At 47.8% G+C, this 20658-nt stretch overlaps 1 protein-coding gene and 1 long non-coding RNA gene across 2 annotated transcripts; both read right to left on the bottom strand.

Annotated features, from left to right (window-relative positions):
- Nucleotides 1-1233: 1233 nt before the first annotated feature.
- On the bottom strand, nt 1234-19132 carry LOC114441055 (uncharacterized). The gene is made up of 3 exons (XR_003671239.1): nt 19033-19132; nt 1494-1596; nt 1234-1302 (listed from the first exon to the last, which is right to left on the bottom strand). It is a non-coding gene; the product is annotated as an uncharacterized LOC114441055 (long non-coding RNA).
- LOC114441054 (probable G-protein coupled receptor 21) lies at nt 8642-9763 on the bottom strand. The gene has a single exon (XM_028413805.1). It carries the CDS (start codon nt 9761-9763, stop codon nt 8693-8695), a length of 1071 nt encoding a protein of 356 aa, XP_028269606.1. The 3' UTR covers nt 8642-8692.
- Nucleotides 19133-20658: the final 1526 nt, after the last annotated feature.

Below are 20658 nucleotides of genomic sequence, written 5' to 3' on the forward strand. Positions count from 1 at the left end.
ACACACTCTTTTTAATAATGAATAATAGTCTGCTGTCTGACCTCTGACCTCCATGGTGGATGGATGTGAGGTCACAGTGACCTGATCTGCCCTCTGACCGCCCGCTGCTTCCTGTTCAGACTCACCGTGCCGCCAGGCTGCCTCAGACCTGCTGAAATCTTCAGACTCTGGCACCAGCAGCCTCCTTCTAGTGTTTCATGGTACAAACACCTCAGTCTGTGTGTGTGTTCCCACCCTCCTCTTCATCAGCGCGGCCTTCCTTCAGTCAGGCACGGCTGCTGCGATGCTAATTACACAGAGAAAAAGAAGCATCTGATTTCACACCGCCACCATCAAATAACAGCACAGAGACAGGCAGAGCCGAGGCAGCTTAATGAGCAGGAAGCTCCTTTAATCCGATGAAGTTCACGTTCACAGTTTTATTTTCCACCTGACATCCAGGAGGAGCTCACAGAGCTGATTTTAAATATTGTGTGAAGGGAGAGCTCTGAGTGTGAGTTAATGCAGACAGGCAGCAGACACACACACACACACCGTCCTGAAGCTGTGGGAGCTTGGATGAGCGGTAGCTGTGCATGTGTTTGTGTTGTTGGTGCAGACAGTGAGCGCGGTGGATCAGATGGAAGTCCAGATCCTGCTGGTATTTTTAGCGGTGAGAGCGAAGCCAGAAGGTGTTGGATTACACAACGTGCGCACATGGCGCCCTCACTGATGGCAGTTTGTCATCTTATATCAGCAGGCGGGCGGGCGGGCGGACTGCTGACACACTTTATTCACCTTCTTACACCTCAGAGGACGGAGGACACTCCCACGGCAGGAAATATTGACATCACCGTGTGTGAGGACAAACATGTGCACACGCACACGTCAGTTCGTCAGTCACAGCGTGAATTCATAGACTGATTAACTGAGGCTAATGTTAGAGAATGGTGGCAGCTGAGTGCTGCTGATGTCACTATTTGTATTGTTGAAAAAAATAATGAAAAAGAATGAAATGTGCTGCTTTAAACAGCAGCAGCCTGACATCTCATATTCTAATAAACAGCTTCTCTTTGTGTTCACACAAACACACATTTTAAAGTGTCGTAGAAAATGTAGATAATACATATAACTCATATTCAAAGCTCTGATTTTTTTGTTATAGGAGCACCAGTTAAAGCAGAATCTGAGGTTTCGTCAGTGTGTGTCTGTGTGTCCACAGCGGCCTCTGCTGGTCCACTCACCCCCTCCTGCAGGGCTCTGACATGAGGCTGGATTATAACAGACCGTCACTGTCCTCTGTTCTTCTGTCAGAGGACACGGCTGAGGACAAGAAGAAGGAAGGACACACCAATAAAGGACACACAAACAGAGATGGAACAGGAAGGAAGAGCACAACCAGGAGGAAAAACAGAACCCTCCAGAGTTCTGCAGCTAACCACTAGATGGCAGCAAACTGACAGTCAGCACCAACCCTGACTGAACCAGCTGCTGCCACCACACACTGTTCGTACCTTACTGCGGTCAGACGGCGCTCTGCATGCTCGTCACGAGGATTCTCTGAACTCACGCAGCTTCCTGGAGTGGTGATGGCGGCTGCACTTTTCTCCAGGAATCCTGGGAAAACACACGCATTTTTTGAGTCACGTTTTTATGCAAATGCTTCTGTTCTCAGTAAGTCCATCTGATCTGCCTTGTGTCCACCTCCCCCCTGCTTCCTGGCTGCAGCTGATTGGACGAACCTGACCTCTGAATGTTCTGGGACCCATTGTTGGCCCGTCTCTTAGAATAGGGGGTAATCACTATGAAGTATTTTGTCACTGGCTTCCACTGTCTGATACAAAACATGCAGCAGGACAGCTCCAAGGGAACATTAGTGCCTGTAGGAGCAGGTTTACATCACATTTCTGATGCTCTGCTGTGTGTTTGGTGACAGGAGGTTAATGATGTTAAAGATGTCCCACTGCAGCTTGTGCCGGTCCTTTCCCATCATCCTCAGAGGTTTCACAGACCAATGAATTTCTTCAGCTGTAATTCAAGACATAAAAGATGGAATCTGAGTCACATGTGAAGATTGAGATCAGCGCAGCCTCAGTGCGGCTCTGCTGTGCTGTTTTGTTGTTGCACCTGCAGATCATGAGACAGACTGATAACAGAGCTGCTGTCTCTGCCCTCAACACTGGGCCTTATTGTGCTGCAGGAGCCAGAGGCCGCCTCTCCCCCATGAGAAACCCAGAGGGAAGCGCACACAGAAAACATCCCGACATTCTGCAGATTAAATCCAACAAATAGTCTCTGAATTAAAAATTCAACACAAATCACAAATCAGCAACACGTTGGACCAGAAACATACAGCCAGCACACAACTGACAGGAAGTGCAGCTCTGCCTAAATAAGGGCGTGACCACCTTGAGTGACAGATGCATACTCAGCGCCGGGCTTTCAGCACAACACACACACACACTGTGTGCTGCTGCGATCATTGATGATTAATCAATCAGTGAATGCTGATTGCATTTGATGGAAAATGTCCTGAAGACCTTCCTGTCTCCAGACGTGCTGGACTCATCGTGACAGAAACCGCTCAAAGAAATGACCTTCACAGTTTGATGTGGAAGAACTCGTCTGTCCTGACCTCAGGGTCACCTGACCCCTGACCATTCATGGGAAAACTGCTCCATAACCTTAATAACATTTGTGTTATGAACATAACTGAGTGGACACCTTCACTAACAACCCAACCACAGCCAGGACTCATCACCGTCAGTCTGCTGCTGTTGTCTTCGTTGCTCTCACCAAGGAGTCGATCTGATATTTCTCCCCTTTGGTTTCTTCTGAATAGTTTCTGCCATAAGGTCCGCTCACACAGCTTTACAGTTACAGAAGAAGCTGCGTGACCTTTCTGTCAGCCAGCATCCGAACTAGTCCTTCATCAGAACTAAGGCGTTCTGGCCTACTACTACTACTACTACTACTACTTTGAGACTTGGTGACATATTTGGACATCTTTCAGGACATGTGTCACAAGCTGCTGTGAAGACAGACACTGAGGACGGTCAAGATGAAGCTTTATCGACACACTTATCTAAAGGAACTCTGAAGGTAACAATGACCAATAAGGAGCTGGCTTCAAGGTGTGGAGCGGATCAGGAAATCCTTCCATTTTATGTCCGAACTGGCCTACAGGAAGTACTGGATGAGGTCAGACAACTAAAGACTGACACAAGAAAAGCATGAGGATGCAGCAGCTGGATGGTTTCCTGAGGCCGCGGACGGGTCACAGTTCTACAGCAGGTCAGCTTGATTATATCCACATTCTTCAAACTCTTACACACAGTCCTAATTATCCTGCTAGTAACACATACAAGGTGCACGTCATCAGGATAAAAGCTGAGCATGCTGTCACTCAGCATCACTCTGACAGCGCTGTCAGGTGGACGGCGGTGGACGGCGGGTCTCATGTCAGTCCTCCCTCCGTCCTTTCTTCATTCCCGGGATTTTCCCACGGTCTGTGTGTGATGGAGCCTTCAGGCCGCACGTCCCATCATGCAGGGTCAACAGAGGAAACTGCCGAGTCAGCTCCTGGACCTGAGCAGGTGGAGTGGAGCTGAGAGCATGTGATTGGTCAGCAGATCCTGCAGGTGATGAGGAGGCTGCAGCTGACCGTGTTGTGTGTCTGCGTGCAGCAGTTCAACAACACGTCCTCCATCTTCCACGTGCAGCTGCTCTTTACTGTCGGCATCCATCGGTGTGCTTCCAGGCACTTCAGGCACCACCTCTCCACTGCACTGAGATAATCAAATCAAAATATTTGAGTTGGCTTCGAGTGCATTTTGGACCCTCTCAGAATGACAGGACACAAACGATGAAGTGTTGCTGGCAGAGAGGCCGCCGTGCTGCCGGCGAAGGAAAACAAACGCCGCGCTGCGTTCAGGAGCAGAGCGGCGTGGACGCTGCCGACTGTTATTACAACATTTATTCAAATCAACTCAAAGTGAAAGCAGCTTCATTAACGTGACAGCTGCAGCCTGCCGCTGCCAAAGCCGCACAACAATCTCATTTGTCGAGCCGGGCAGCAGGAATGTGATGAAAAGACTCATTATGAGCTGTGGAGGATCCCTTACAGGGCAGCTGTGCTGCTTATTTCTGGCTCCCAGCTCGCCGCGGCTGTTCATTTACAGTGTTTGTAACGTGGCTCAGTATGTTATCAGCTCATCCACACACGTTCTGGTGCTTTTATTTTCACACAATAAGACCTGAAGTTCTGCATTAATATGGATGACAGCTTAGCCATCAGAGTCACGTGCTGCCAAGATGGCGGCAGAAGCCCTGGCGGTTGTGGACCGTTTGTCCATCTGACAGAGTAATAACAGCTTCTCTATAAGAGGATCAGTTTGTCTCAGTTAGCATGTAGCTTCAGGACGTCTGGGTCTCTGCAGCTTTCTGTAACGATCATTAAAGTGATGTTTAATCATTACACACTGAGCTGATGTTTATCCTCCGTGTTTGTGTTTCCAGCACATTCTTCTCCTTCAGCTTAAAAACTCGACGAACTCTGGAGCTTTTACTAGAAAGCAGATACGGTGAAAAATGTGTCGGCCTCCAGCCATCCACCCGAACTGTGTGTTTGTTCCTGGAAAGCCAACGCGCAGCAGATCTGACCTTGATAAGACGCAGGCGTGTGACGGGTAGCACTCCGTTACTTTACAGCTGCCATCAGGATGTGATTAAGAGCCGTCAGAACACTCAGATGTTTGGGATGTTTTCTCAGACACATGAACTTTCGGCCTGCAGTTTTCCTAAAATGGTCTCAGAGATGTTAACACGCCTCGTTTGAGCCAGCAGCAGCTGCTGAATGTGAAAAATCTGACAGGGCGTCTCTGTCAAACACAGTTACAACAGCAGGAACAGCAGACAGACAAGGACCACAACACCAAGACACGACACACCTGGAGCTTGTTAGGTAAAGCGTTTTTTCAGATCACAGTGATGAAGCAGAGAGTTCTGAGCCGGATGTCCAACAGGTTTTACATGTAGACTCTGACTGTGCTGTCAGTCCTAAAACAGAACCTGTGTCTGGTCCGGTTTAAATGGGTTTAATGTTATGAATTTGTGTTTTAAGGTGGTCTTTACCTGAACCCCTTTCCCTGTCTGTAACCAGTAATCTTCTACGCCACATCCACCCATGACTGTAAGAGGTTGTTAGGGGGAGCTGGACCCTGGAGTCATGGGTGAACATGGCATTGGTCCTATGATCAGACGTATAATCAACCAATTATCAACCTGAGAGACCAGCTTTCACATTTTGGATCCAGACCCCCTAGAGGCGGCAGGGGGAACTGCAGATTTCACACTGCTTCATGAGCTCCACGTCTCAGACCTGCAGGCTGCTGCTTGCTTTGCAGAGACAGCGAGCTGCACAACAGTTTGTATTTTTGGCATCTGTCTGTCTCATGCTGGAACTGAGAGTGTGTGGATGGAGGACTGCTCCAAGCTAAACACATTAAACTCACCCTCCACCCCGCTCCCAGCCCGGGTCCAAATTTGGCACTGTTGGCCTCTGTGATAAGGAATGTCCCCTGGGGGGGTGGGCTCTGTGACCACGGTCCGAGTCCTACAGAAGCAGGATTTTCCCACAGGAAAATAAAAACATAAACTCTGACATAGCATGTTCTGAATCAGGATCAAAGCTGTGAGACGGAAGGCTTCCTGGTTTACATGAGTGCCACACAACCAGCTCCACAAGAAGGGGGCACAGGGTTTTCAAGTAGGGAGGTCCAGAACTCAGAGAAACAGACGGTCAGGGCTGTCGTCAGGGTTTTTAATCTGCTGATGTCTGTCCAGAACAATTCCACATTTTACAGAACTCTCTCCTGATCAATAACTTTCATGTGAGCCCAATCAATCGTATCAAACACAAACGGACTCATCATGTGAGCGCAGCAGCAACAGTCCCTCGGCACAGACACGGCATCATGTGAGTCAAATGAAGGCTGGAGAGGGACAGAGCGGGGACAGGCCGACACGCAGACGTCACGTCACAAACTGAACTCTGTCTGGACTCATCCAGAACCACCGACCTCCACCGCTCCTTTCTTTCACAGAACAAGACGTTTTCCACCGATTAACAAGCTGACGCAACAAATCAGTGACGCACAACTAGCTGCTGAGGATCTGCAGGGCAGCAGGGAGCTGAGGTTTGTCGTCTTTGTGAAGAAATATGGACTCAAAAGTCCAAAACAAGAGAAGTGTCTTTGTTGTAAAATGTAGAAATGAACTTCCTTCATCAGTTTGATGGTGCAGGCACCAAATGAGTCCATGACACTGTTTAATCAAACATCTCAATTTAATCAAACACACCTCAGTATTTACATCATCTGCAGCAGGTTCAGACCACATGCTGAAGAGCGACCAACCACAGTTACACCGACAGCCCTTTGACTTGGAGTTTGTTTGTATTGATTTGTTGACGTCAAACCGACTGCAGAACGTCGGACGATTTTCACTTTTTGCAGATTTGTGTGATGTAGTCCGGACAGCGGAGGATCACAGGCAGGACGCTAAGCAAACAGGAGCTCATAACAGACACAGCAAGTCGTCTGTGTTACACAAAGGGAGTGAAGACGAAGAGAGAAGGAGCAGTCATGAGACGGAAAGGTCCGTCCAGCCTGAGCCAGAGCCAGAGCCAGAGCCATGCAGGGGGGGCATCAACGACAAAGCATCAAACATTGTGCAGGAAATCACATTTTCATACACGTTACATAGAAAACGGTTGATACATAGAACACAGCCAGGGCAACAGGCTCCAGAACAGCAGAGAAACCTTCAGTCTGACCTCTGACCTCAAAGCTCTGGGTTTGTTTTTAGGCACACAGGATGGGGGGAGGTTCAGCCTTTAGGCCAAATCTGCTTCATTTACAGCACTGATTATTAATGTGAAGTCTCATGAGTCGGATACAGTACAAGTCACAACAAGAGTGCAGCCACGGCTCGGCTCTGGAGCTCACTGCACAGCGGCATGCGGCTTTCATATTGTATATACGATACAAACGTAGTTTTTGACCAAACTCTGTGTTTTATCTATTATTTAATATCATTTAAAAAAAAATCACATCACTGGGTCACAGGAGCCCAAGCAAGCAACATGTGAGGCACATTCCGACTGAAACACAAACTCAGGAGCAAGACGCTCCCAGAAAGCTGTTCTAAACTCCACATGATGAACTGTGTCATTATTCTCTTCTCAATATGGTTAATAAATAAAAGTTTGAAAAATAAATTAAAACAGATCCACAGCTTCACTTTCATCCTGACCCCGGGGCTATAAATCCGGGGCCAAAGGCCCCCTGTTAGCCCCCCGTCCACATTTCATACTCTACGTGTATTCACATGAAAAATCACACGGCTGTCAGGAAAGCTCTCCGACATCTTTACTCATGAAGCACTCTGACACTCAGAACAGTCACACTGTGTGACCAACAATGCAGCCTGTGTTTAGCTGTAAAGGTGTAAATCTCTGCAGTCAGCTGATGATCGTTTGCATTATTGATTGTCCACGATTAATCAATCAACGTATTCAACAGCTCAAAGAAACGATCTTCACACTTTGATGTGGTCTGGTCTGTCCTGACCTCAGGGCCTCCTGACCTTCAGACTTCATGCTTAATGGATAGGAGCCAGAAACATGGAGTGTGCACGTACGTTAGTCTTATATCAGCGGCTACAGGCTAAGACAGAGACAGAAGCATCATACATACAGATTACAATGAGTCTTTGCATCAAGGCCATTAAGGATCCCAGCGGACAGCAGATTGCTCACTCTGACACCGGCAGCACTACGAGTCATGAGGTGATTATCTTACAGCACTACGTGGCATGTGATTTAAGAGTCATGTACTGTTTCAGCTGAGATCAAAGGCAAACGGCTCGAGGCGTAACAAGGAGCTGCTGATAAACCTGAGGATAAAACACAGCACGGATAAATCTCTGCAAATAAATACAATTTACTGTCTCTGACGGGGACGCGCCGCTGTCTGCTGGCAGAAAAAAGCTCCCGGTCAGAAAGAAGCAGAGCTCATTCTTCATGTGAAGCTCGCTGCTGTGTAAACATACGTGAAGCTTCCTGCTAACACTCAGAATCCAGAGTGGCTGATCTAAAGCCCACAGGTTTCACATTCCACCCTCACAAAGGCTGATTATCAGAACATCTTCTACACGCTCATTAGCTCATTAGTTTCTGGAGTTTCTGAGGGGACAGAGATCAGTAGTCTGTTTCAAGTGTTTCACATTTTTTTGCCACAACTAAATCTAAACCCTGAAGGAACCAAAACAATCTGCAGGTTTTTCAGTCAGGCTCAAAAAGGTCGGAAACATTTTTTGCATTGCAGTGAAGGAGGCAGCACGGGTTACACCGGGCTTCCTTTTTTTTTTGCATCTGGGGGGATCAGTGCGGGCAGAAGTGCTTATTAAACCCTCTGAATCTTATTCCCACAGTCCACCTTCAACAGTCTTTACTCCCTGCAGCCATTAAAGAGCAGCATCACACATCAGCCCCAGACAGGGCCGACAGGCGTCTGCACAGGCACCTCTCTGTGCGCTCTGCAGGGTCCAAGACGCAGTCCGCTGCAGGACCAAAAAGACCTGTGTCTTACAACGCACACACATGAGGTCGCTGCGTCTGAAGTAACCGGAACAAATCCATGGAAGTCAAGTGTCAGACTTGGCAGCGAGGGTCTGGTCGGAGGCTGACCGGCGCCAGAGCCTTTTTGGAGTCCGTGCAGCCGAGGCAGGTAGGAACCAATGGGCTGAAGAGGCGGCCCAGACCTTTCCGGAAGACGCTGTTGGAGAGGCTGTAGATGAGACAGTTGCAGAAACTGTTGCTGATCGCCAACCACGTTGTCAGGAAGGACGCCACCTTGTGGTGATACAGCCCAGCACTCTCCAGGAGGAAGTAGAGGATGTACGGCATCCACAGCACGTAGAAGACACTGGTGATGCGGAACAGCACCATGGCGTAGCGTTTGTCTGGGCAGCCCTCACACCGCTCCCCCCGCTCGCTTTTGTCGCCCTCCACCTGCGAGCTGAAGCGAGCGTGGCGCTGGGTGATCTCCCTGGTGTGTTGGCGGCAGATCCGGAATATACTTCCGTAGGTGAAGCAGACGGTGAGCGCGGCTGGTGCATAGAGCAGCGCCACGATGAAGGTGCTGAACCCAGGGTTGGTCTTCCAGGAGTCTGCGCACCACTGAAAAATGTCCCCGTGATAACCCGGCTTGCCCCAGCCGAAGAAGGACGGCAGGAAAATCAGAGCAGAGTACACCCAGATGAGGACGATGCACACCCTCAGCCGGCACGGCGTCACCAGCGTGGCGTACGACAGCGGGCGCGTGATGGCGATGTACCGGTCCACGCTGATGCATGCCAGAGAGGCCATGGAGACGCTCTTCAGCACAGACACCATGTAGCCAAACACCTTGCAGGTCAGCTCTTCGTCCAGGCTGTCGAGGTAGTGAAGGAGGAAGAGCGAGGGCACCAGGCAGCTGACCCCCACCAGCAGGTCGGCGTAGGCCATGGTCTGGATGAAGTGGCTGGTGGTGTGGTGGTGCAGCAGCGGAGCACAGTGGAAGACGAAGATCACCACCAGGTTGCCAGCGATGATCAGCACAGTGAGGAAGAGGATGACCACCACCTCCAGCACGCAGGTTTCCAGGCTGCGGGAATAACCCACAGCACCCAGCAGGCAGAACGGGGGAAAGCCGCTTTGGTTCACATCCAAGGAAGAGTTCATGTTTAGACCAGAGAGGAGAGGAGAAGTGGGCGTTTCAGCTCCTCACAGCCATCATCCCAGTGTGTCCTGAAGCTGCTCGCCCGGTCTGCTGTTCTAAAAACAAAGCGTGCGTCCTCTTTCTCTTAAATCAGCATCTTTCCTCGCTCAGCGGGAGCCTGTCCTTACGGCAGCAGTAATCCATCGGTGCCTGCAGAATGCAGTCAGGCTCTGCTGCTGCTGGCTGTGAGGTATCTGCATGTGTGCAACCTCAAGAGGCAGAAAAGTCCCCCCTGTGGAAGCAGAGATGGCAGTCTGATACTGCAGTCCTCCCCTCACAGCTGTTTATCATACCCCCCCCCCCTCCTTCCACTACAAATCCTGAGGCAAGCACCCTGCTCCAGCACGCAGCCACCCCCGAACACACAGCGACGCACCGGGTCTCTTTAAGCGGCAGGGAAGAGAACAAACACTGTGTCAAAATTCCTCCAAACAAAGAGCAGCAGCAGAAAGCTCGTCCACACACAGCGTCCGAGTTCAGAGGTGATGGATCAGCACCGATGCCTTCTTGTGAGGTTGGCTGGCTTCCACTCAGTGTGTGTGTCTGTGTGTGTGAGAGAGATGAGGGAAGGCAGACAGTGAACTGCCTCTCTGCTGTAGTGGCTGTACAGTGATGATGCAGCGCTGCCACTGCTGCCTTCCTCTCCTCCCCCGGCTCTCTCTCTCTCTCTCTCTCTCACACACTCTCAGTCCTCCCTCCTCTTTTTCTTTCATGCATGAAATGTGTTCCTTCTTCCTCCTTAACTCTCTTACACACACACACACACATTTTTAACTTCCTTCCTTCGACCTCACTTTCACCACGTTACAGCAGCAGAGCAGCTCTTCCATGAGCTGAACCACTGAATAACCAGATGAAGTGAACGTTAGTGAGGACCCATCACTGTGGAGTCTGGCACCACACATGGTTAAGCTGAGGAAACATTCAACAATGGGACTGACACCGCTGCAAACGTCCGTGTTGGGAGGCAGGTGGGGGAGGATGGAGGTATATGGAGGGGCGCCCGACACTGCGAGCCGTTTTGTTTTCACTTGCAGTACATTATGTTACGTTTCAATCGGAGCTGGGTTTGTCATAAAAATAAACTGCAGGTTAATGTTTGTTATTACAAACAAGGTGAGTCTCCGCCCCTATGAACACAGACTGACTGGGACTGACTGGTGACCCATCCAGGGGGGAACCTGCTTCTTACCCACTGATAGCTGGGACAGGCTCTGGACGGGTTTCCACCGCAAAATAAGTCTTACTTTGCCGTTCCTTTCTCCACAATGATCTACATTTTATGTTTTTAAAACATCTGTTCATTCCTTCCTTGATTGCTTTTCTCTGCTCTCTTCCTCAGATTCCTGCTCACTGTTAGCCTCCATCCTTCATCTCCATCCATGGAGGAAGCCCCTCCCCCATCACGTCTGGGAGCCAATTCACAGGAAGCAACTTTCCATCTCCACAGAGACCCTTCACGCCCGCCCACGTGCTCACACACACACACACACACACACACACGAATAGGGAGAGCTGATTCTTTTGACTGGGAGAGCAGCTACCAGCGGAGAGATGAAGCATGAAGGAGGAGCATTTCAAATTCTGTGTCACATGACACAACAGGAAGCTGTTTAATGATTAAAGGGTAATCATTAACGAACTGTGATTAAGATAAGACTTTATTAATCTTGTGCCAGAGGTATCAAGTTACAATTAAATACAATTAAGTACAACAGGACCAATCAGTGGCAGCGTGACACCGACACTAGAAGATGATAATTAATGATTAAAACCGTGGACTGAACGAGCTCTCACTCTGACACTCATTAACCCTTTCAGGGCTTATTTCCCTCCTGCTGTGAGGGGACGAGCTTCGTCAGTGTGTCAGTCTCATCCTGAGAAGCCATTCCATCTCTTTCTGGCTTTGGACCATGGCCCCCCCACTTTAGAAGTGCTGATTCTCAGCTCTGCTGCATTTCACTTGGCTAAAAAACTGCTCCAGTGAAATCCCAGCATGATGGGGCCAGGACCATCATGTGCAAAAAAGCAGGGGCTGCAATCCTGTTTTCCCCAAACCGGACTGTTGGCTGCGCTGATACCTGAATTACTCTGAATTACTGCCAGCAATGCGGACCAGGCTCCTGCTCTGCCTGTAGACAGTGAACAGGGAGAGAGGCCAGGAGTGGTGATTTTAAGTCAAGCTACATTTCCTGAAACTCTAAGACTCACTCATCACATCATTGAGGCACCATAAATCAGGCTCTGTAACAGCATGCGTCAGGCTGCGCCGTCTGCTGATTCGCCACAACAAACCAAAACATGTCGTGTGACATTTGTATCAGAGGGAACCGGAGGGGTCACAGCCAGAACATCTTCCCCTCGCAGGCTGCTGGTGAGGAACAGAGACGCCATTCAGACAACATTTGTTTTTTAGTTAACATATGGCAAGCAGCGTGGTGGGCAGGAAGTCTGTTAGCCGCCATGCTAACAGCTGTGTTTGCTTTTATTTTTAGGTCAGGGGTCGAAGGTGCTACATCTGCCCGACTCATGAGGCCGAGGACGGAGCACGGAACGTGACATGTGGTGATGAGCTCACATGAACACAGCTACACGCACCTCCACCATGCATCATCAACGCATCAAGTCAACACGCCATCTCCACTGACCAGCAGGCCGGGCGATGGGACCAGGCCTCCGAGTGCCTGACGGTGATGTCTAGTCTGCTACAGAGCAATCTGAAGACCTGAGGGTCTGCAGCATGGAGAGACGGAGAAAAACAACGTCTGACAAAACACAAACATGTTATAGAGGCAAGACTCAAATAACCCACACATCACAGAGGAACATGGTTCACAGAGCGACAATGAGCCGCTTCACGCAGCACACTCAGTACATGACTCTTACATAACAGCACCGCCATTTTGATATTTAAACTGATGTGTTACCATGGCAGCCCTGCGATAGACCGGCGACCTGCCCAGCTGGGATCCAGGTTCCAGCCCCCACAGAACAAACCAGGTTAAAAGGACAGATGTATGGGTGGGTGGTGTTGCCGTGGAGCTGGTGTCCATTTAGTATAAAAAGTACTGTAAAGACTGCAGCAGCACAACACATGGGATAACAGCTGGAGCACAGTTCAATGTATTGACCAATATGCATACTGAAGAAATCCTTTTCCAGCTTCAGTGATGACATCACATGAATCACCTGACACGGTCGGATCATGGCAATAAAAGCTACCGTTGTGGTCCGTCTTACATCACACTGAACACAGGTAACCTGCTCCGGCCTGTGGTTGCCGTCACATCAAGGCCCCATGAACACATGCAGCAAGAGAAACATGGACACGTTCTGTTATCAAGGACTGAAACATCCACCTACTGTCTGATGGCTACTGATGCTGAAGTCCATGAGGACCAGGTGTTTCTGTCTGTTAAATGGTGAATGTTTTTTTAGCTTTCTTCACTTTGAAATACATCAGAGATGTTTAAAAAAATGACGCCAAGTTGAAATACTTTCCAAAGAGAGTGACCGCTGTAAACACACATATCTCTCGGTGTAAGTTCTCTGCAGCGACGAATAACTCACATCAGAGCCAGGAGACTGCAGCGTGTGTGTTTTAATAAACAAATCATGCTGCGCACAACCCGAGAGAGAGACCCCCCACAGCAGAAGGCAGAGAGTGTCTATCAGGAAGCCGTCTGTCTACACTGCCTCGTCTTTAGGATGGCGGCAGCTTCCACCAGCTGAAGCTGAAACAAAGAGTGTTTCTGCTACAGTCTGTGAGAAGACAAATGACTGTGTGAAAGGACTGTACAGCCGCCAGCAGAGTGTGTGTAATTCATTAGAGCTGAGCTTCTCCTCTGGAGGGATGATCTACAGCAGTGAACGCTGCTCTTGCATCAGCTCAAATAAAGGTTACAGGGAGGTGCTGAAGGAACAACACGAAGGTGACCTAATTTTCCTGCAGCTTTTATAACCGGAGTTCACACGGAAAGGTCGCCGCGGAGCAGGGAGCCAGGCGGCAGAGGAGCTAAAACCACCACATCGTCCCTCTGAACGTGGGTTTCTGAGGGTTCAAGCTGCTTCAGTGTCAGAATTTTCTGCACAACAAATTTAAACCAAGATGCTTTGTGACAATAATTGGCCTTGAAACTTGATAAGCCACAAAAGTAACGCGTGTTCGTCAGCATCTTAATATTAAATTTATGAAGACATTTCGCTCTTCTTCCAGTTTTCAGGCTGGGATTTATGCTCGAGGCATGTCCAAAGATGATTATCTGCATCCATAAATGCATGGCCTGTAGCAGCATTAGATAATATGGATGAAGTGCTCAATAGTTAGCTCGTGGTCCCATAAAATCTATTTGGCAGCGACAGGGTCCGTCGTTATATATGTGCTCTATAGTCTGAGAGCAGCTGTGTGAACATTCAGGGCACAGAAACAGCAGAACATATCGAGTCCTGGTCGATTCCAGTCGACACTGTTCACAGGCCAACAAGTTCATCTATAATTCATGTGCTAATACATCATTCATATGTTCATAAATTCACTCTCAGACCTCTTTTCTTTGCAAACAGCTCAGAGAAACGCTGTGACCTGCCAGTGCCACCGTCCAAATCGAATTAACCTCAGGCACATGGTTCATTATGGGGAAGGCCTGCCTGGTGCCAGGGGCAATTAGCCTTTACAGTCTGAGTCTGCACTGCTAATACTGCGTCCTCACTGGCAACTGACGCACAAAACACTGAACTCCATTACAGGAGGACGCTGTCAGAAAATGTCAGAATGATGCTGCAGCAGGAGGGGGGACGGCATCACTGCGGCACATCTGTGGTCCAATGTTTCATTTTAAAGCTTCACACAAGCTCAGCTGCTGCTGTATACAAACATCTGAACAGACCTGAAACACATCCAGTCAAGTCCCACTCTTCCTTGCAGCCTGCTGACTGGTCAGAACCACCCGTGGTTCTATCACAAACACTCAGTCTGGAGGCTGGACACCAGATCCACATTAGAATCCAGCTGCTTCACAAAGGAGCCGAACAAAAGGAACATCACCTGCTAACCTGTGAAGGCAGCGCCAGCTGCTGTGACATCATCGACCGAAGCCAAAGAACACACCGATGGCTGCCATCCGCAGCTCAGCCGCTCGGCATCAGCTGCACTGGGTTGATGGGTGGCCCCCACTCTTCTGCTCTGTAGCCAAGATGGCGACCATCGAGCAATAGGAGGCTGTCATTACTTAGCAGCATGAATACACCTGAACAACAGCATGTTTAAACCCAGTGTCAGGCTCCGCCCCCTCCATCAGCATCTCTACTGTTCACAAGGAACAATCTGTTATTCACAGTAATGGCAGCAATTAGGCAGAACGTCTCATTAGTGGAGCTCCTCTGCCTGCATTTAAACGGTAAAATAAACATTTCTTGTTATGATCCTGAGCATTTCTATATATATATATATATATATATATATTAATACCATATTTACTAACTGTGGCACGAAGTGTTGAATCCAGGAATGTGTGTGTGTGAGAATGTGTTTAATGTGATCATGGCTGCTTCTGTGCCAACACAGCTGCTCACCAAACCATCATAATAATGTAATAATCATATTTCTTTGTTTAAATGGAGGCCTGTACATGTAACGGCTCCCTGTGGATTAAGCAAACAAGCTTTTCAACTAATGACTCCCACACATCAGAAACACACAAATGAGGGTGTCCATTCACAGCAATGACACACACACACACACACGCTACTTTTAGCTTTTAATTAAATTCAGCACTTCTTAAATTCATCTCAGGATTGTGATTAAAGACAAAGCTGTGTAGTGTTGATGGCAGCGAGGAGGAAGTGCTGCAGGAATTCAGCGTGCACACACACACGACACACAGCGGATCGGGAGCGCCGGGCTCGATCAGCCCCGTGTAAATAATGACTTTTTGTGCCTTCATTTAGCATGCCATCATCACGTGTAAGGACACACATGAACACAGAGTGAGGTGTGCAGCAAGACAGGACGCCGAAAAGGTTTCCAACTAAAGGCCCCAACAGATTTCCATCACATCTAAAGAACTAGTTTACAGGCTCCAACAGATGCTCCATTATAAATCTGTTCCACCTTTCTGTGAAGCTAGCGACGCTAACGCTAAACAATCACAGAGTGGCCGAGCTCACGGCAGGTCTGGAGGAAACGCCAGCTCCATGAAAGGGGTCCAATCCATCAGAATCATGACGGCAGGGAAAAACTGCAGCAGGACAAGATCAGACCCAGGTATCCTGCTGACTGGGAAACCAGAAGTTTCCAGAAAAGATCACCAGGTCCACCTCAGACCAGACAGAGGAACAAAACCTCTGGAGCCGACTGTGATGAGGGAGGAGACACCAGCAGATGTAGGCTCCTGAGGATTTCCTGGATAGCAGGTCACTTTGGATTATTCATCAAAGGTTCCAACCAGAGGAAACCTCAGCGCGTGTGGACCCTGAGGGACCGAGGCGGCCGGGCTTTGCTGTCAACCCAGTTGCAGGTGTTGACTTCTTATGTCTTAATCTGTCTTGTATGTGTATTGGCTATTTTTTAAGCTGATGAGATTTTAAAATGTGTAGTTCTGGCTCTGGTGGCACAGCTACAGCAGCAATGTCCCACCCACAGCGCAACATGATTGATTAGAATTCAGCCTAGTACTAGAAGCTGTTAACAGGGTCAGGCTGACCTCTGCTGGCTGTCAGTGGGACTGCAGTGTTCTTTTACAATACAGACACAACCCTCAACAGTCTCATGTTGTATTTCTGTGAAGCATGCGTTAGAATGTTGCTCTACAAATTAAATTTGCCACAGTAGTCACTGACAATTACTCATACTGACAGCATATCAACGAAGTAACACATGTTTATCATTGTTATTTGAGAAATGGAGGCCCTGATCCAACCACTGAACGTCTGATCAGCTGCACTGGTCTAATAAGGATTATTACAGCATCACTGCTGAGGACAGTGAAGAGGGAAACGTGTCACTGAGGAGTTTGTGGCGACCTTCAGTGAATTACTTCGGCTCTCTCCACGGAAAGATGGCGAGAGATTAAAAATGACGGTAATGCTGCAGACCTGACAGAGTCCGGTGAGTCTGTGGCATCCAAAGAGACCAGAGAAACCCTGGGGGTCAATGAGTCTCACCTAACATCACTGCTGGTGGTGTCTGAACGATGGACCAGAACACACAGAAGAAATCAAAACATCTCTGACGATGACTTCTGTAGAAGAGCAGAGGTCATTTTACCTCCATAAGAACATGACATGCTCTTCAGGCGTCTGTTAGATACATGATTAGCTGCTACAACACTTCGATGAAATCGTTAAGGAGATTCCAAAAGATCCCAAACTTCTGATGTACCTGAAATACAGGTATAAAAGGAGTTGACCTACTGATCAGCGATACTTTCACTGAGGTCACATTTACTAGTAGGGTTGGGCGATATTGGCAAAAAAATTAATCAGGATTAATTGTGGCATTTAGCCGATAACGATTAATATGACGATTAATTGATGACAGTTGCACTGACATGTTTTTGACTCTAAATTGGCACAGTGTTCTAGCATGATACCGACAAATCATCAGTCAAGTTACTTCATTCTAACAGGTTAAGCTGGTGATTAGGCACCAACCAGCCATGGAAATATGTATTGATAATATTGAGGCACAAACTGCTTCAAAATAATAATGAAGCAAACATTTAAAGAACTTTGTCCTTCAAATGTTCTTATCTTAAGGTCACAGAGCAGCATGTCAACATTAACATTAAACAGGACAAATATGTTCAGAAAAGTCACATCAGTGATTATTTCAAGTTAAAAAATGTGTCTGTGGAATGAACCTGTGACTGAATATGTCCCACACTAGAGCATGTTTTCACTCACACTGTAGAACAGCAGCAGAAAAAACAAACAAATAAACAAACCGGACAATTTCACATTTAAATGTGTGTCTGTGCAAATCAACCTACGTTACGTTCTTCCAGCGCTTCGTTTGGTCGTAAGCAGCACGATGACTAAACGTACCGCGGATTCTCGGCTGAGTGGAATTCTTTCCAACATCTGCTGGAGGAGACTTCGCTGTTGTAATGTTTCCTATGTTGCTGTGGAGTCCGTAAATAAAGATCGGAGTTCATTCTTTTGATACGAGCAAAAATTCAGTTACTATGGCAACAACCAACGCTCCACGCTTCACCTAATGCATGTGGCGGCACTATATACAGCTGTAGTGTAGTGTTGTGTCCTCGTTGCGCTTTCTTCGTGCTCGGGCTTATGGTGACAGACGCTGAACTTATGTTAGAAACGTGCTGCTCCGCATTATTTAACTGAACACCACTGCCTTCCACCATTATTGTTATTGTGGGCTCACATGTGCGCGGGTGATGGTGAGACTACGCCGCACACAAAAATGCGTCATCATGACGAGGCACTAATCGCCGTAATCGATAAGTGGCAAATATTAATCGATTACAGTTTTTCTGACGATTAATTGCACACGATACGATTTTGCACAAGCCTATTTACTAGTCAATATAATTCCATTCTGTGGGCTACTAAATGTCACAAATCAACAAAATACCCAATAAGCTGATGGATTTCAACTGAAGCTGAATAAAGTGTAATGATTGCTGGGTGTAAAGTTCTGCAAAGTGTCATATCTCTAGATCAAATGCACTGACGGGCTTACTTCTGCATCCCTGCATGAAAACAATCCAGCATATAGCAGCGCTGTATGCTGAAGTACACACACACACACACACTTCAATGGTCCAACAGTTCAGCCAGTTGATCAGAAAACATTTTCTCCAACAGCATAGGCTCAACTTCAGTTTCAGTTCCGGTTCTTGACCACAAGATGGCAGTGTTTCCTGTTTTCCAGTCCACCACTGGATAAAAACACACGTACACATATGGTCCTAAAGCTAACTGTACTATAACCACAGGCTTTCCCCAGACATACACAGCAGTATGAGTCATTAACCTAACACCTGCTCCTACAACACATACAAACATGTCCTCCTTCAGAGGTCGCAGGTCATTGATTTTATCTCATCACATTTCAAAAATAATTGCTCAAATCAAGACTAAACATTATAAAATAGGCACCAGTGTGAAAGTATCAGCGTGACTAATTGAAATGATGTTTAGCAAGAAGATATGAAATAAAATTAACAGAGCAGATGAATAAAAATTAAATGTAAAATATGTAACTGACCTCCAGCTAGGTGTCGTTCCAACGATGATCTCGTAGTGGCGACACAAGCCTTCAGCGTCACGTCGACTGTCTCACTCCGGTCAGCCAGCAGTCGTCAGTGTTCACATCCAGGTCAGAACCCTCAGCCACAGGACGCAATCGTTGTGAGAAGGGAGGTCGTCCGGCCCGACCCCCTGAGCAGCCATCCTGGAGGACAGAAGACAAACAGCCAGCAAAGATCCCAGAACAATCACATAAACAGCCACAATGACCCGTCCTCTAAGGACCTGCATCACAGGAAGCTGTTAGCAACACATCAGGAGGAGTCAACAAAAGGTCAGAGTCAGGGTCCACAGCTTCCTCTACACTTCGTTAGGATCAGTACAGGAGTTAAGATCTGCTTCCTCACTGCTGCTGTGAGAGAGACCTGTGTGTTAATCACATACATCAGATCCTTTCAGTCCTGGAGGCTCGTCTGGATGACACACATCCGTTATCAACACGTGTTTCAGTCAACAGGCTCCTCCCCCTGTAAGGGAGCGCCCAGCCACCCCTCGAAGGAAACTCATCTCTGCTGCTTGTATTCGTGACCTCATTCTTTCAGTCACTACCAGAGATCATGACCAGAGGTGAGAGTAAGAACACAGACTGACTGTAATGTTTCACCCTCTGGCCAAATAATAACATCAGACTCCAAGAGATCACTGTGACACCATCACGACACAAAACATGACCAAGCTACCAGGTTCTTCAAATCAAAATACATTAAAAAAATCAAATTCAGCAGCCAAGAAAACCCAAGAGTTAAATGATATGAAACACAGCTGTCTTACTGTTTGTTTACTTGTTTGTTTGTAGATCAGACTAAAAAAATAAATCAGAAAATCAGGTCAACCTGATGATTAAATTAACCTTAAACCTTCCGATGCAGAGCAGTAATACTTAACGTGTAAGAAAAGCCCTTATAGGTTTGGTTTAAACACGTCAGTAAAAATCTGCAGCCCAGCTTTAAGTCACTGAGTGAGAGCTCCTCTCTTTTACTGCAGCTCTGCATGATGCAAACCAAACACACAAGCTGCACGTCTACACAACATCACACAGCTTTACCGTCATACATTAACCCTTTCTGTTAGTGACCAGGAGCCAGTCTGGTCTGTTGTTGAACCCATCAGTGTTTTCACATCATTACAATAAAGATTTAAAATTTAAAAACTGTTTTATATTATTACCCAGCATGCTCTGTCTCAGTGCAGTAGTTTATGATTTGGACCTGGTCCTGGTTGCTGGAGGACTTTATGTTTACATCATTTCAAACAAAAATAAATTAGCCTAACAAGCTAACACACCTGACAACACCTAAGCAGCGTGTTGTTAGCATTAGCGGCTAACGTAGCATTAAAGGCCGCACTAACCTTTCAGCGAGCTCCAGCTCCTCTGTGGAGTTTGGACCGGGTCAGTGTGCCGTGTCCAAACGTCCCGTGTCCCGTGTCTCATGTCCCCACCTGTGGTGGAGAGAAATCCCGCAGAGACGCGTGAAGCTCGTGGAAACCAAACTTCTTGGAGCCAAGTTAAAAGTCAAATGTCAAGAGTCTTGCTGTGACGTCACAGACGCCACCAGCTTCACGTTGAAAAGCTGCGAACGAGCTG

This window comes from Parambassis ranga, chromosome 9, assembly GCF_900634625.1.
Source record: "Parambassis ranga chromosome 9, fParRan2.1, whole genome shotgun sequence".
Classification (NCBI taxonomy): Eukaryota; Metazoa; Chordata; class Actinopteri; family Ambassidae; genus Parambassis; species Parambassis ranga.